Source organism: Peromyscus californicus, unplaced genomic scaffold (assembly GCF_007827085.1).
Source record: "Peromyscus californicus insignis strain IS unplaced genomic scaffold, ASM782708v3 Scaffold_8__1_contigs__length_139910024, whole genome shotgun sequence".
In the NCBI taxonomy this organism is placed as follows: domain Eukaryota; kingdom Metazoa; phylum Chordata; class Mammalia; order Rodentia; family Cricetidae; genus Peromyscus; species Peromyscus californicus.
The window spans coordinates 86,010,542-86,022,747 of NW_026294606.1; the positions used below are offsets into that span (position 1 = coordinate 86,010,542).

The 12,206-nt window shown below is 48.1% G+C and overlaps 1 protein-coding gene across 1 annotated transcript in view; it reads right to left on the reverse strand.

Annotated features, from left to right (window-relative positions):
- Positions 1-12,206, reverse strand: part of Galnt2 (polypeptide N-acetylgalactosaminyltransferase 2) — a 133,081-nt gene that overhangs the window by 59,767 nt on the left and 61,108 nt on the right. Inside the window, exon 2 of the mRNA XM_052727102.1 lies at positions 3,133-3,226. Coding sequence (XP_052583062.1) covers positions 3,133-3,226 — 94 coding nt within the window. The remainder of the gene's footprint in view (positions 1-3,132; positions 3,227-12,206) is intronic.

Here is a 12,206-nt window from a genome sequence, read left to right on the forward strand (position 1 = left end):
TTTTTTTACCTTCCTGAGGCTGACATCCACATCAGCTCTGCAGACATACAAGCTGAATACACACGTTCTGACGTTTTGACGCTGGCAGGTCACAGCGTGCTTTGCATGGCTGTTAGCACTGAGAAGTGGAGCTACTGATTAACCACACGATGAAAATACCTTAAGGCAGCCGTTGCAATGGGGTTTAACTGCAGGGCAGATTGAACACTTCAGAGCCAGTCAACCCGTCCATATGTGTGGGATAGAAAACTACACAACTTTCTGTTTTTTTATCCCACCAAAGCAATGTTTTGATTTGTTTCTATTTTGTGAATCTAAATTTTCTACCATTTAAGGCGAAGAGTTTGCATTTAAAAAGGTCAGAAAATAGGCTTATGTTTATCCAAATGCACATTACTGTTTTGCTATAAACACATGCAGCTCTTAAGTATGGACATTGCATCCCTGATACCTAAAAACTCATCTCAAATGACAAACACAAATTTTCAAGGAAAAATTGATTTTATGCATAGATGCTGGATCCCCAATATCTAAAATACTTCTATTAACAAACAAGTGTTGGTGTGGGGCGACCAGGAAAAAAAAAAAAAACAGCTTCAAAATGCAGGGAAGCAAAGTAAAATGGAGGGGGAAAGAGTAGTTTACTAATACTGAAACCTCCAACAAGCAAAGTTTCAGCTTTTAGAATCTAGAGCAGTGGTTCACAACCTATGGGTCATGACCCCTTTGGGTACTGAATGATTCTTTCATAGATACTTACATTATGATTCCTAACAGTAGAAAAATTAGTTATGAAGTAGCAACAAAAATAACTTCTGGTTGGGGTCCCCACACCATGAGGCACTGTATTAAAGGGCTGCAGCATTGGGAAGGTTGGGAACCACTGCTCTAGGACAACTTATCTAGACCTTTAAATAAATAAGCCTAAGTTTCTTCACATCTTCTGGGCCAAGCAGAGTTCCAGTGCCATGACTCTGCTTGCTGTTGGTCAAATTCACCTATCAGTCTTCGGATGTGGGCGGCTTGTTATGAAGACCCCCCGATCTGGGGTTTTCTTCATGGTAGCGGAGGCAGTGAAACCTTCTGTAACCTCTTCACTGGGATCTAGACTGGAGCTCCTCAGCTTGGCAGTTTCTTCTCTCTGAAGGTCTTCTTCCTTTTCCTCCATGCTCTTAAAGTCACATCATGTCTTTTTTTTTTTTTTAGACAGGGTTTTTCTGTGTACCTCTGGCTGTTCTAGAACTCGTTCTGTAGCCCAGGCTGGCCTCAAACTCAGAGAGCTGCCTGTCTCTGCCTCCTGAGTGCTGGGATTAAAGACGCGTCACCACCGCCCAGTGAAAAAGCAAACCTTCAACAACTGGACACAAACAAATCAATCCAGAAGTCTAGACAGGCACTTTCCATCTCTCACAAAAACTAACTCAAATGGGATCAGAGATATAAAGATAATTCTAGAAAGTAACACAAAAAATTTCCAGATCCATAGCCAAAATCACAGCTGCTTACTAATCCCTGTATCTGAAAAACTGCATGGAAAACCTGAGAGGAGATTCCTTGATCTGCTGCAACTGCCTACCAGCTGTCCTGACTGGTGGGTTTGGTGAACATCTTGTTTCACGACCATTTCTTTGCCATAATTATAAAATCTCACAGAATCTCTTCCATGGTAGGACATGTCACTTAGGGCAACCCAAATCCATGTTCCTAGGCCACAGTCACTCACATTTCACTCAGACTCAACCACCTTTGGGACAAAAGTTGTGTTTTGCATTACCACTATTTATACAGTAGCTTTATTCACAATTGCCAAAACTTGGAAGCAACAAAGACACCATTCAGCAAGTGAATGCAAAATTAAACTGTGGTATATCTAGGCAATGGACTGTTACTCAATGCTAAAAGTTAACCAGTTAGGGCTGGAGAGATGGCTCAGTGGTTAAGCGTGCTTTTTGCTCTTGTAGAAGCCTGGAGTTGAGTTCTCAGAACCCACATCCAGTGGCTTACAAGACAAAGGACCTCTACAGGCATACACACACACACACACACACACACACACACACACACACACACACACACACACACGGGGGGGGGGGGAGATAAACCTAAAGAAAAGAAAAAAATCAGCTATCAAGCCATGAGAAGACATGAAGGAACTTGTGTGTATTAGTAAGTAAAGACACCAGTGTAGACTCTGATCCAATCATATGCCACCCCAGAAAAGGTAATGCTGAAAAACACTAAGGAGATCTGGGACTTGGCAGGGGTGGGGAGAGGAGAGGAGAGCAGGCAGAGCATAGGCAGTTTCCAGGACAGTCACTCTACTCTGACATTCAATGGGTCTGTCACACATCTGATAGAACTCAAAGAGAGATGGCTCAAGTGGATAAGAGCACTTGGGCAATCATGAGGACCCACACACGTTAGGTATGTAATGTATACCAGGACCTCCAGCTCCAAGGAGGGCAGAGACTGGGCAATCACTGGGGCTTGCTGAGAAAAGACCCTGCCTCAAAAGAACAGGTTGAGAGTGACAGGACACCCAACATCCTCTTCTGACCATTGCACATGCACGTCATTCCTTCCCCATGTGTGCATGTGGCACGCACACGCACGCGCGCGCACACACACACACACACACACACACACACACACACACACACATCTTAAAAAAAAAAACTCACAGAATGTGCCCTACCACCAAGAATGACCCTCATTGTGGACTTTGGTGGTGACCCTGGGTTAATGTAGGTCATGGCTTGTTCCCAGTGTCCCAATCTGGTGAGAATATAGATGGGAAGCGGGGAGGTGAATACATGGCATGGGAACATTCTCGATCTTTTGACAATTTTGCTATGAACCTAAAACTCCTTAAGAAAAAATTAAGTCTATTTAAAATTTTTTTCATGAACTAAGACTTCAGGTCCTGTGTTTATACTTGACTCTTTCTCTTTCAATACATTCTGCTGCCCACTCACCAATGTCCTGACAAGAAAATCAAAAGTGTGCTCTCGGGCAGCATCCAGTAGCTTAAGGAACTCAGTCTCTGCTCCGAGCCACTGCTCCTAGCACTGCGCTCAGTCCATTCACAGTTAGGAGGGCCACGAAAGGTTGGCCCCGGCCCAGATACAGTACCTGGGGGGAGGGTCTCCACACTTTGTGCTTTCTCATCTCCATTGCTGTGGTGAAGGTCTTTCTTTTTAATGGAGTCGATGTCATTCCAGTCATCCTGGGGAAACAAAGACACTGAGTGAGCTGTCGGTCTCTGCTGGCTCACCTTCACCCACTTCAAAGGCTGTGTCTCATGATGCCACCACCCTGGGGGGCTCAGCAACGAGCAGGGAGGGCCCCAGCATAGGACAATCTTCATGACCACCCAGAAGTCCAGACTACACTCTAGGGAGAAAGCAGGGGACAATCTCTGCAGAAACACACTTGCACTTCCCTCGGGCTGCGGCCTGACTGCACACCAATGGAAAGATCACTCGGAATTCTGGAATCCCAGGCTCTGTGGTGAGGACCACAGCAACTATGTACTGAGCACGGCATTGTCATCGTTATCATGGTGGTTGAGTTATGGAACCAAGGTAGGCTCTGGGAAATCTCCGAGGTTTGGGCCCTCTAAGATCCTAATATGTCAGAGGGCACATTAATCCTACTGATAGTAAAGTGATATGGTTGGGTTTATCACAGGAGCTCACAGGAGACTGCCAGGGAGCCAGCCTACAGAGCAAGACATAAGCTCTGGTAGAATTTATCCCACCCATATGGGCAAACAATTGGCTGTCATTTATCAACATTAAATCAAACTAAATAACAGCTCCACAGCCACATAGCTTAATGCATTTTCCACCCACTTCAATCTGATTTCTGAGAATAAAAAGTGTTTCTGTGCATAACCCAAATAGGAAACTTCCCTTGTGGAAGGGCACTTCTAGAGCAGATGAAGATGCCGGGCACTGGGAACCCCGCTGGCAGCCCAGCCTGCTCTCCATGTAGTGACATTCCTTGGACTAGGCTGCCGTGTGCGCTTGCTCTGCTGTGCTGGCTCTAAGAAAGACGTCCTTGGGCCCTCCAAATGTTACCTGCCCTGCCCATAATCTGCATCTAAGGGACGTCGTCCTGTCCTCAGCCCCTCCTCTCTCTGTCGCCTTTCCTTCCTCCCATGGCTTCTGCAGTACAGTGATATGGTTGGGTTTATCACAGGAAGGGCACTCAGGGGTGGGAGGAGGGGGGACAAGGACACACTGACCACCTCGGTCTAAATCATGTCCTGAACTGGCCACCTAGCATGAAGCTTCTCAACCTCACTGACTCCTGGCACTTTTTGCTCCACATAGCAACAGATGTTTTAACATTCATCTGGACACTATTTACAAATTTTCTTGCAGCCAGAAGGTTCTAAAACAACGCTTGTAATCAGCTCTTTTGATTATTGAATTATAAATAAACTTTCAACCCACCACTGGCGAGGATTATGCAGTGACCCTAAAGACGCAGCCGACTGTGCTTCACAGTAAAGGGAACCATTAGCGCTAGACCAGCCAGCTACGGCCCTGCGGGGCTGCACAGTGCCATCTTCTAATTAAGCGCCCAGTTCTATTTCATAGCTGGTTTGTCAGATTTTGTGACTAATAATACTTCCCTCCCACCAGGGCACCCGACCTCTCAAATACTCTGGCTACTGGATCAAGCTATTTCACCTTGAATAAAATTGAATGCTGATGCCGTCTCTGGAGCTGGTGGTTCCAATCAAGTCCTAGTCTACGGCTGTCACATAATCAACACACCCAGGTCAACTATCAGCATTTTTTTTCCAAAATATACTTTCTCCCCACCTAGCCCCCAACTTCCCCATCTACTGTGTCTACCATAACCCTAATTCTGGAGGTGGTGGTAGTGCAAGGCCACGGTGAGTATGAACGATGAGATAGCTCAAGGACCTGGGTGGGGGGGGTGGACCTGAGCAGAGGGAAAGATTACTAAGGCTGTGCACTGTCAGGGAATATCCATCATGTACCAGCCACTGCTCAGCCAACAACAAACAGGCAGTCATTCCTGCCTTACTCATATGGTTGGAGATTTTAAGCAATTACAGAGGTCACCCAGCTGCTAAGAAGCTGCCCCAAACCCTAACCCTCCAGTTAAGCAAGTCACCAGGGGCTCATTCTGAGTATGTCATTAAAACTCAAAAATACTTTTCTGAGGGTCAAACAGGACTGCTTTGTAGAGGACTTCCACTCAAAATCCCCAACAGTGAGAAGGAGAAAGAGGAGGGTGGGAAGGAGCAGGAAGAGTCCCAGCCTGGGCTGCTGCCCTGGAAAGGGACCGTCTATGCAAGCATGGACAATACTGCCAACACAACCATCACCAACCCTATTGTCAAAGACCAAGCTGAAGCACACTCTGAACCCAGAGCCCGAGGGCTGGAGTCCAGGCAGGGCATCTACTGTACCACCTTCTAAAGGAAGTGGCTTCCCGCTCCGCCCACTAACCCACTGCAGTGACGGGATGTGGCTTATGAAGCCACATCTCAGAACACACATGGCCACAGTGACAGGCTCACTAGCTGAGACTCCCGGGCACTTCTGTCCTCTCTCCTTCGAGCCTACCAGGGTTGTGGGTGCAGCAGGCACAAGTGGCATCCCCAGGCTGTATGAACTTGGGCAAGAGCAGAGAACCAGCAGGCACTCTAGAAGGGCTCTGGGAGAGACTGCGCCCACGTACAGAGGAAGGCCTCAGGGAAACCTGAGGGAAGAGAGGGGAAAGGATGGGGGTCAGGCATCGTGGCAGCCCCCAACACGAAGCAGACGACAAGGCTCACAAGGTGTCTTGAGGTTGGTCTAAAAACTCTTCTTGGAAGAGGCCAGCCCAAGTAGCCAAGACACAGGTGCAGCATAAAGAAAGGTCACACTGGACAAGGAAGTCTAGGACAGAGAGATGAAAGTTAAGTCCCACTAGGGGAAAAGAGATCAGAGGTGGCACCAGGAGTCCAACTGGACACCCTGGACTAGTGAGTGAGGCAGGTGGCTCCCGTCTGGGAGCAAGGCGCCTATGAAGCCCTGAAGGAGGATCTGGAAAACAGGTGGAGTTCAGGGACACATATATATCATCCACGCTCCCCTCAAGCAGAGATCACAGGTGGGTGAGAGTAGAGCAGGAAGGGTCAGTCCTGACAGAGAAGCAGGACAAAACCATGCTGAGGTGAGAGTTCTGGCTTAGGCCTGAGCCCAAGCCTGGAGTTCTAGGCAGGGCCCAGCCAGTGATAGCAGGACCTCACCAGCACTGAACTTCAAAACTGGGAGGCTGGGTGAGCTACCACAAGCCCCTGTGGCCCAGGTTTGCTGTCACTGGTGGCCTTTCACACTAGCATGCAAGACCTCCAGGTCCTCTGTGATCACAAGAACTGTTCACATCCCTTTTGTGTGCTCGTGGCAGTGTGGTGAATACCTGGTGATGACGGTAGCTCTAGCATGCTCCACCCTCACTGGGTCTGCCGTGATCACTTTAGGGCTCCCCACATCTAAGGTGTTAACAACACAGCTAGACCAGCAGCACTGTTCAAATGTGAGTGTCCTAATGCCACCATGTGGTGAAGCCTTGTGCTCGGGGTGCTTGTGTCCAGGCTCGGGACCAGGCACTGTGCTTCTCCTGCTATGAGGAAGGAAGACAGAGTCTGCATAGCGGTGGGTATATGCCCATGAGGTGGGAGCAGTAACCACATGGTTTGTGCCATGTTTGTAACAGGCATAAAAATATTCCTCTGGAAGAAAAGAGAAAATAAACAGGCTGTTGTAAATCTCCCCTCCTGAAACATATTTTGTCAATGTTAAATCCTTTCAGCTACTAGACCATATGGCCAGGCACAGAACAAGTCCCCAAAATACTCTGAATGTCGGGTTCCTCAGTGTCACCTGTCAGCATCATTTAGAGACTACTTAGTAGTTGTCGCCAAGGCTGATCAGAACAGCAACACTTGCGTTTATAAAAAGCTAGCTTTCCAGAATCTGACAGAGGCGCTTACTTGGACTTGATCAAGGCTGATCAGAACAGCAACACTTGCGTTTATGAAAAGCTAGGTTTCCAGAACCTCAAAGAGGCGCTTACTCACACTTGCGTTTATAAAAAGCTAGGTCTCCAGAACCTGAAAGAGGCGCTTACTCAGACTTGCGTTTATGAAAAGCTAGGTCTCCAGAACCTGACAGAGGCGCTTACTCGGACTTGGAGCCCATCTCTCCAAACTGAGACGCTCCAAACCCACTGAGGTACCGTTCAGCCAGAACCAGGTTCTCAGGGCAGACCAGCTCCCAGCTAGACCATACCTCCCACAGGCAAGCAGTTCTACCAAGGCACCCAGAGGGACTCGGGGACTGCTGGCCGTTTCTGATTCCTTGGGGTGGGTGTTCTACAATGGTGGGGCAGAAAACCCCCACAGGTTCTCCCGGACAGGATGAGGCACCTGCTGCCCACTGTGTCACGGCCTCACTGTCACTGCCAGCCATTTCTCTTGTTGTCACCAAACACCCAATAAGCAGCAACTCAGGGAGAGAGGGCAGATTCGGCTCACAGTTTTAGTGGATACAGTCCATCACAGCAGGGAAGGCATGGCTGGGACAGCTTGTGACTAGGGGTGATAAGAACAGAAGGCTGCCTGCTCACGTCTCCCCAGAGAGCAGACACAGGACAGAAACAAAGGCTGGGTTGTCTTCCCCAGGGCTGCACTGTAGAGATGCACTTCACCATCTCCTAAAGTTTCTACAACCTCTCAAGAGTGCACCAAACCAACCAACCAAATGGACAATGTACTTCTCATCCACTGAGAAAGGGGGCCCACAGAGTGGGAGAGACCCCTGGGCAGGAGGATCACATTGTACATTACAGGTTTCCCAACACAATCTCAGCACACACTGATCCCTCTGCCTTAGAAAGCAGACTGAGCTTTGCTTGTAAGTGAAAGGGAGCATGGGCTGGGCTGAAGAAAAGGGGCAGCCCTCCTAACCATCACTGTTGTTCAGAGGCAGCCTAGCCTCATAATCATGCTTAACAGATCCCTCCTCCATCTCGGAAGCTGTTTTGCACCACACAGAATGGTAAGTAGTGACTCTTCTGGTCCCACCATGTAGGAATGACATTGGGACACATCTGAGGAACAGTAAGAGCCCACAACAAACTTCCCAGCCCACAGTGATATCCCTAGAACCTTCACTCAGCTAACAGCCAAAAGACATGAAAGTGTAAGAATCAGGAGTGGAAGGGAGATGAAAAACCAAGTTCTTAAACTTAGTCCCAATGGCTGGTCCTAGTCAATCACACCTTGAGGGTGGGACCAGGTGGGGTCTGAGTGGTCCCAGGCAGCCTTGAGATGCTGCTTCACCCTTATGCCCACTGTACCGACCAGCTTGTAGAGCTCTGTCCTGCTCAGATGGGCAGAGGACAAGGTTCTACTGTGAGGTCTAAACTAGTGTGCTTTATATACATACACTCAGTTAACCACAAACAATAGACACATCATGTCAAAGGTTATCTGTGCATTTATTTTACTGTGTGCTCATAGAAAAGGTGCTGAGGAGTAACACAGGCACTAATCCTCTGGAGTATTGTAACCAGTGCTCCACCATGTAACCTTTCTCCCATACTCAAAATCTGGCATGGTACCCTGGGTGCTCACCACACAGATGCTCAGAGCTCTTTTATCTAAATGTTCTCAGCCACATGCAAGAGCAATGGCTGCCAGCATCCCAGTCTTCCAGGTCCAATAAGCCAAGGGCATCTGAGACACACTGGGGAAGATCGGACTTGTACTGGTCTGTCACCTCAGGCAACTCTGGCTACATCCTTGAGCCTCAGTTTCCTAAAATACCTAACACAGAAATTAAGCATGACTCTACCCTTTCTCCATAAATGACATTCTGATGGGCTCAGTGACTGCAAGGCCTGATGCCACCCAGACCACCCTGAAGACCCTGCCTGGCTCCCTCCACGTGAGGACGCCTTTGCTCCTTGTGCAGTGCCTAGGCAGGCTATTACAGCACTACACTTCCTCCTTTCCTCATTGATTTGTTTTTAAAAGGACGTACACTTTATTTCTATAGTCTTCTCTCCCAAGTATATGACCCCATGAGAAAAAACACCAGACAGCATGAGGGACATTCCACAAAATCTTTGATCAGGACTCATAAATAAATGCAAAAAACACAGAAGGAAGTGTAAGAGGAGCCTAAGAGGGCCAGGGTTAGATGTGGTGTCTTGGCCACGTGAGGATAAGGTGCCACAGGGCCATGTTGCAATGCCACCTTGCTCCCAGTAGGAGCCACCAACTACACGATTCCTTGTCATGGCCTGGGTCCTGTAACATGGTCCTTGTCTGGGCAGTTCTGTGGACTGTGTGACTTAAAGAGCATCTCTGAGGGAAGGAGCCCAGGGGGTCGGGGTTAGAAACAAAAGGAAAGCATGACCTCACACCCTGTGTCCAAATACACATCCCTCATGAGTCATCATACCTGAGTGTGGATTTGGGCACCAACAATAGAATAAAGCAAGAGCTTTAATGAATAAAATACCCATATTGGCATCCTATGAATGCAAGAATTGAATGGGGAGTATGTGGGAATTTACGTAAAGAGAAAGTGGCTCTTAGACCAGTATCAGTTTAGCGCAATCTTATTCACACTCCCCTTCAAAGACACTAAAACAGAAATCTTGGGAAAACGCTGAGTTACTCAACGTACTATAAGACAGATCAGCCAGTCTCAGGAGATACTAAGGGTGAGGCCTAGGAGTGATCTATTTCACGTTGTGGCCCTTTCTAAAAAGAGCAACTGGTTTCCCCCAACCATGGCAATGACATCCACAAGAGGACAGTGGGAGGACAGTACAGGTAAGTGGTTCACATGCAGTGTGACCTCACTCTGGATTCTGACTAAGAGTCTGGGAACCAAGTCAATTTGCCGTCCTGTCTCTGCAGGCAGGGCAGTGGCCCTAGGATAAGGTAATGGAGTCCATGGGTGAGCTGGGCGTGACTTGGGCTAGGCATCCATTCTCTTCTTTTTTCTTTTTTGGTTTTTCAAGGCAGGGTTTCTCTGTGTAGCTTTGCATCTTTCCTGGAACTCACTCTGTAGCCTAGGCTGGCCTCCAACTCACAAGAGATCTGCCTGGCTCTGCCTCCCGAGTGCTGGGATTAAAGGCGTATGCCACCATCGCCCGGCCATTCTCTTCTTGTAAATGGAAATTCTGCATATATAGCAGTATGGACAGCCATTTCTCAGGCTCCATTCTGCTTGCTCTGGGCTTCCAACTTCAGCCAAAGCAGATCCTCTTACATTACAGATGTGACACATGTCAGAAGCTTGACTAGAAAAATGTCTTCCACATAAAAAGGAGGAATTTTAGCAAATGTTTCCCCCTGTGACTCATATTAGTCAATCACGTCTTAAAATAAAGTAAAACTTCCAGACAGACGACAGGACCGTGGTGGAAAGGCCCAGCAGTCAGACAGTACCTCACAGGGTACAGCCAAGGGTGAGGGTAGCAGCAGAGTGCAACAGAGCAGGAGACAGGGTCTCTCCTGTTGGCGTGACAATGGCCTTACACACCACTACCTGCACATTCACACCATGCTGCTTCCTGCCTTATTCACCACCAGGATTCTGTCTGTCCGTGTCAGCCTCAAACATCCACAGGCAGTCCCACTGTCTCTTGGCTGATCAGGTCCTATGTGACCACGATGCAATGCCGCCTTGCTCCAGTAGGCACCACCATCCATGCCACACCTTGAGTGGGCCTGGCTTCTACACCCTGGCTAGTTCTGTGACCCAAACCAAAACCGGTTGCAGATTATCTCTGAGGGGAAAAGTGAGACTCAGGGGAAGAGCTAGGAGCCCTGGGGGCCAGAGGTTAGAAACATGAACACAGGTTGTCTCCTTGTTCCTCACAAATCACCATGGACCAGACACCCACAGTAAAGTCCAGGGAGGCCATCCCAACATGAGTAGAAAGGACGGGTATTTGCAAATGCCCACTAGTTCCAAGCTGGACCCAGCCGGTCCTTCAGAAGAGTGCCCTCTTCAGAGGACCTTGTGCTTTCCCCATGGAAACATCACTTCTATCTAGATTCTGGAATACAGAAGTGCGCAGTCAGGAGAGCGGAGGGGCCATCCCAACTCTGCTCACGGAGACAGAGCAGAGCCAGCATACTCCAGCAGGTCACAGCTAAAAGGGGGAGAAGGTGCATGTATACTTGGACATGTCTGCTATGAACATCCATGATGTTTTGCAGCCAGGTGGAGGACTGAGAGGAGACGTGTGAAAAACACTCCCAGCAGAAAGAGGGTAACCTCGGGAGTCTTTCAGAAAGACAGGGAGTGCAGCAGAGGAGCAGAAGCAGGTGTGAGGCAGGCCCTACACAGCAAGGACTGCCTACACTAAGAAAAAGACCAGGACACCTCAGGGAGGCTGTGGGAGGGGCTTGCCATGGAGGGGCTTCAGTATATGAAACCTGAACACTTAACTTCTGATCAACCTCAGCTAACACAGCTATTTTCTTCACCCAGTCCGGTCTTCCTTTGACTAAATACAAAGTCTTCCTTCACAGTGGGCTGTGGTTTGCGGGCCTCCTTTCCCTGATGAGGAAGCACACGTGGTGAAAGGTGGCTGATAAAATGTAATCAGTGGGAGCAGGATCTACCACGTCTGATCCAAAGGCTGGCCTCTCAGAGTGCCAAGCTCTCCTTGCGGTTACTCTGCAGTGTTCACATGTCTCCTAAGAGAGTGACCAGTGAACCCCAACCCTAAAGACAGATGCAGCTCTGAGACAGGACCTCACTCCCCCTGAGGTCTACTCAAGGGCTTCTGCAGAGTTATCACCATGAACTAATCCCAAATAAGGAACACGTTCTACGCACAAATACTACAGTATTACTTATACAAGTAGAGAAGAAACTTAAAATATTCTCCACTAAGCAGTTAATTTATGTTACAGCCCCTTAAGATGATATTATGGATTCATTAAAAATTATAATGATAAAGACCACATCAAATATGCAAAATGCTTATGTTAAGCAGGAGACCAAATTTTATGTACACAATAAAACAACTATCTAAAAATACGCATCCATATGGACTAGCCTGGAATGAGACGCAGGGAAGTAGAAAAGCTCATGTTGGCTGAGAATGCTGGGTGGTGTTTCCACTTCTCCAACTTTCTTTCATGT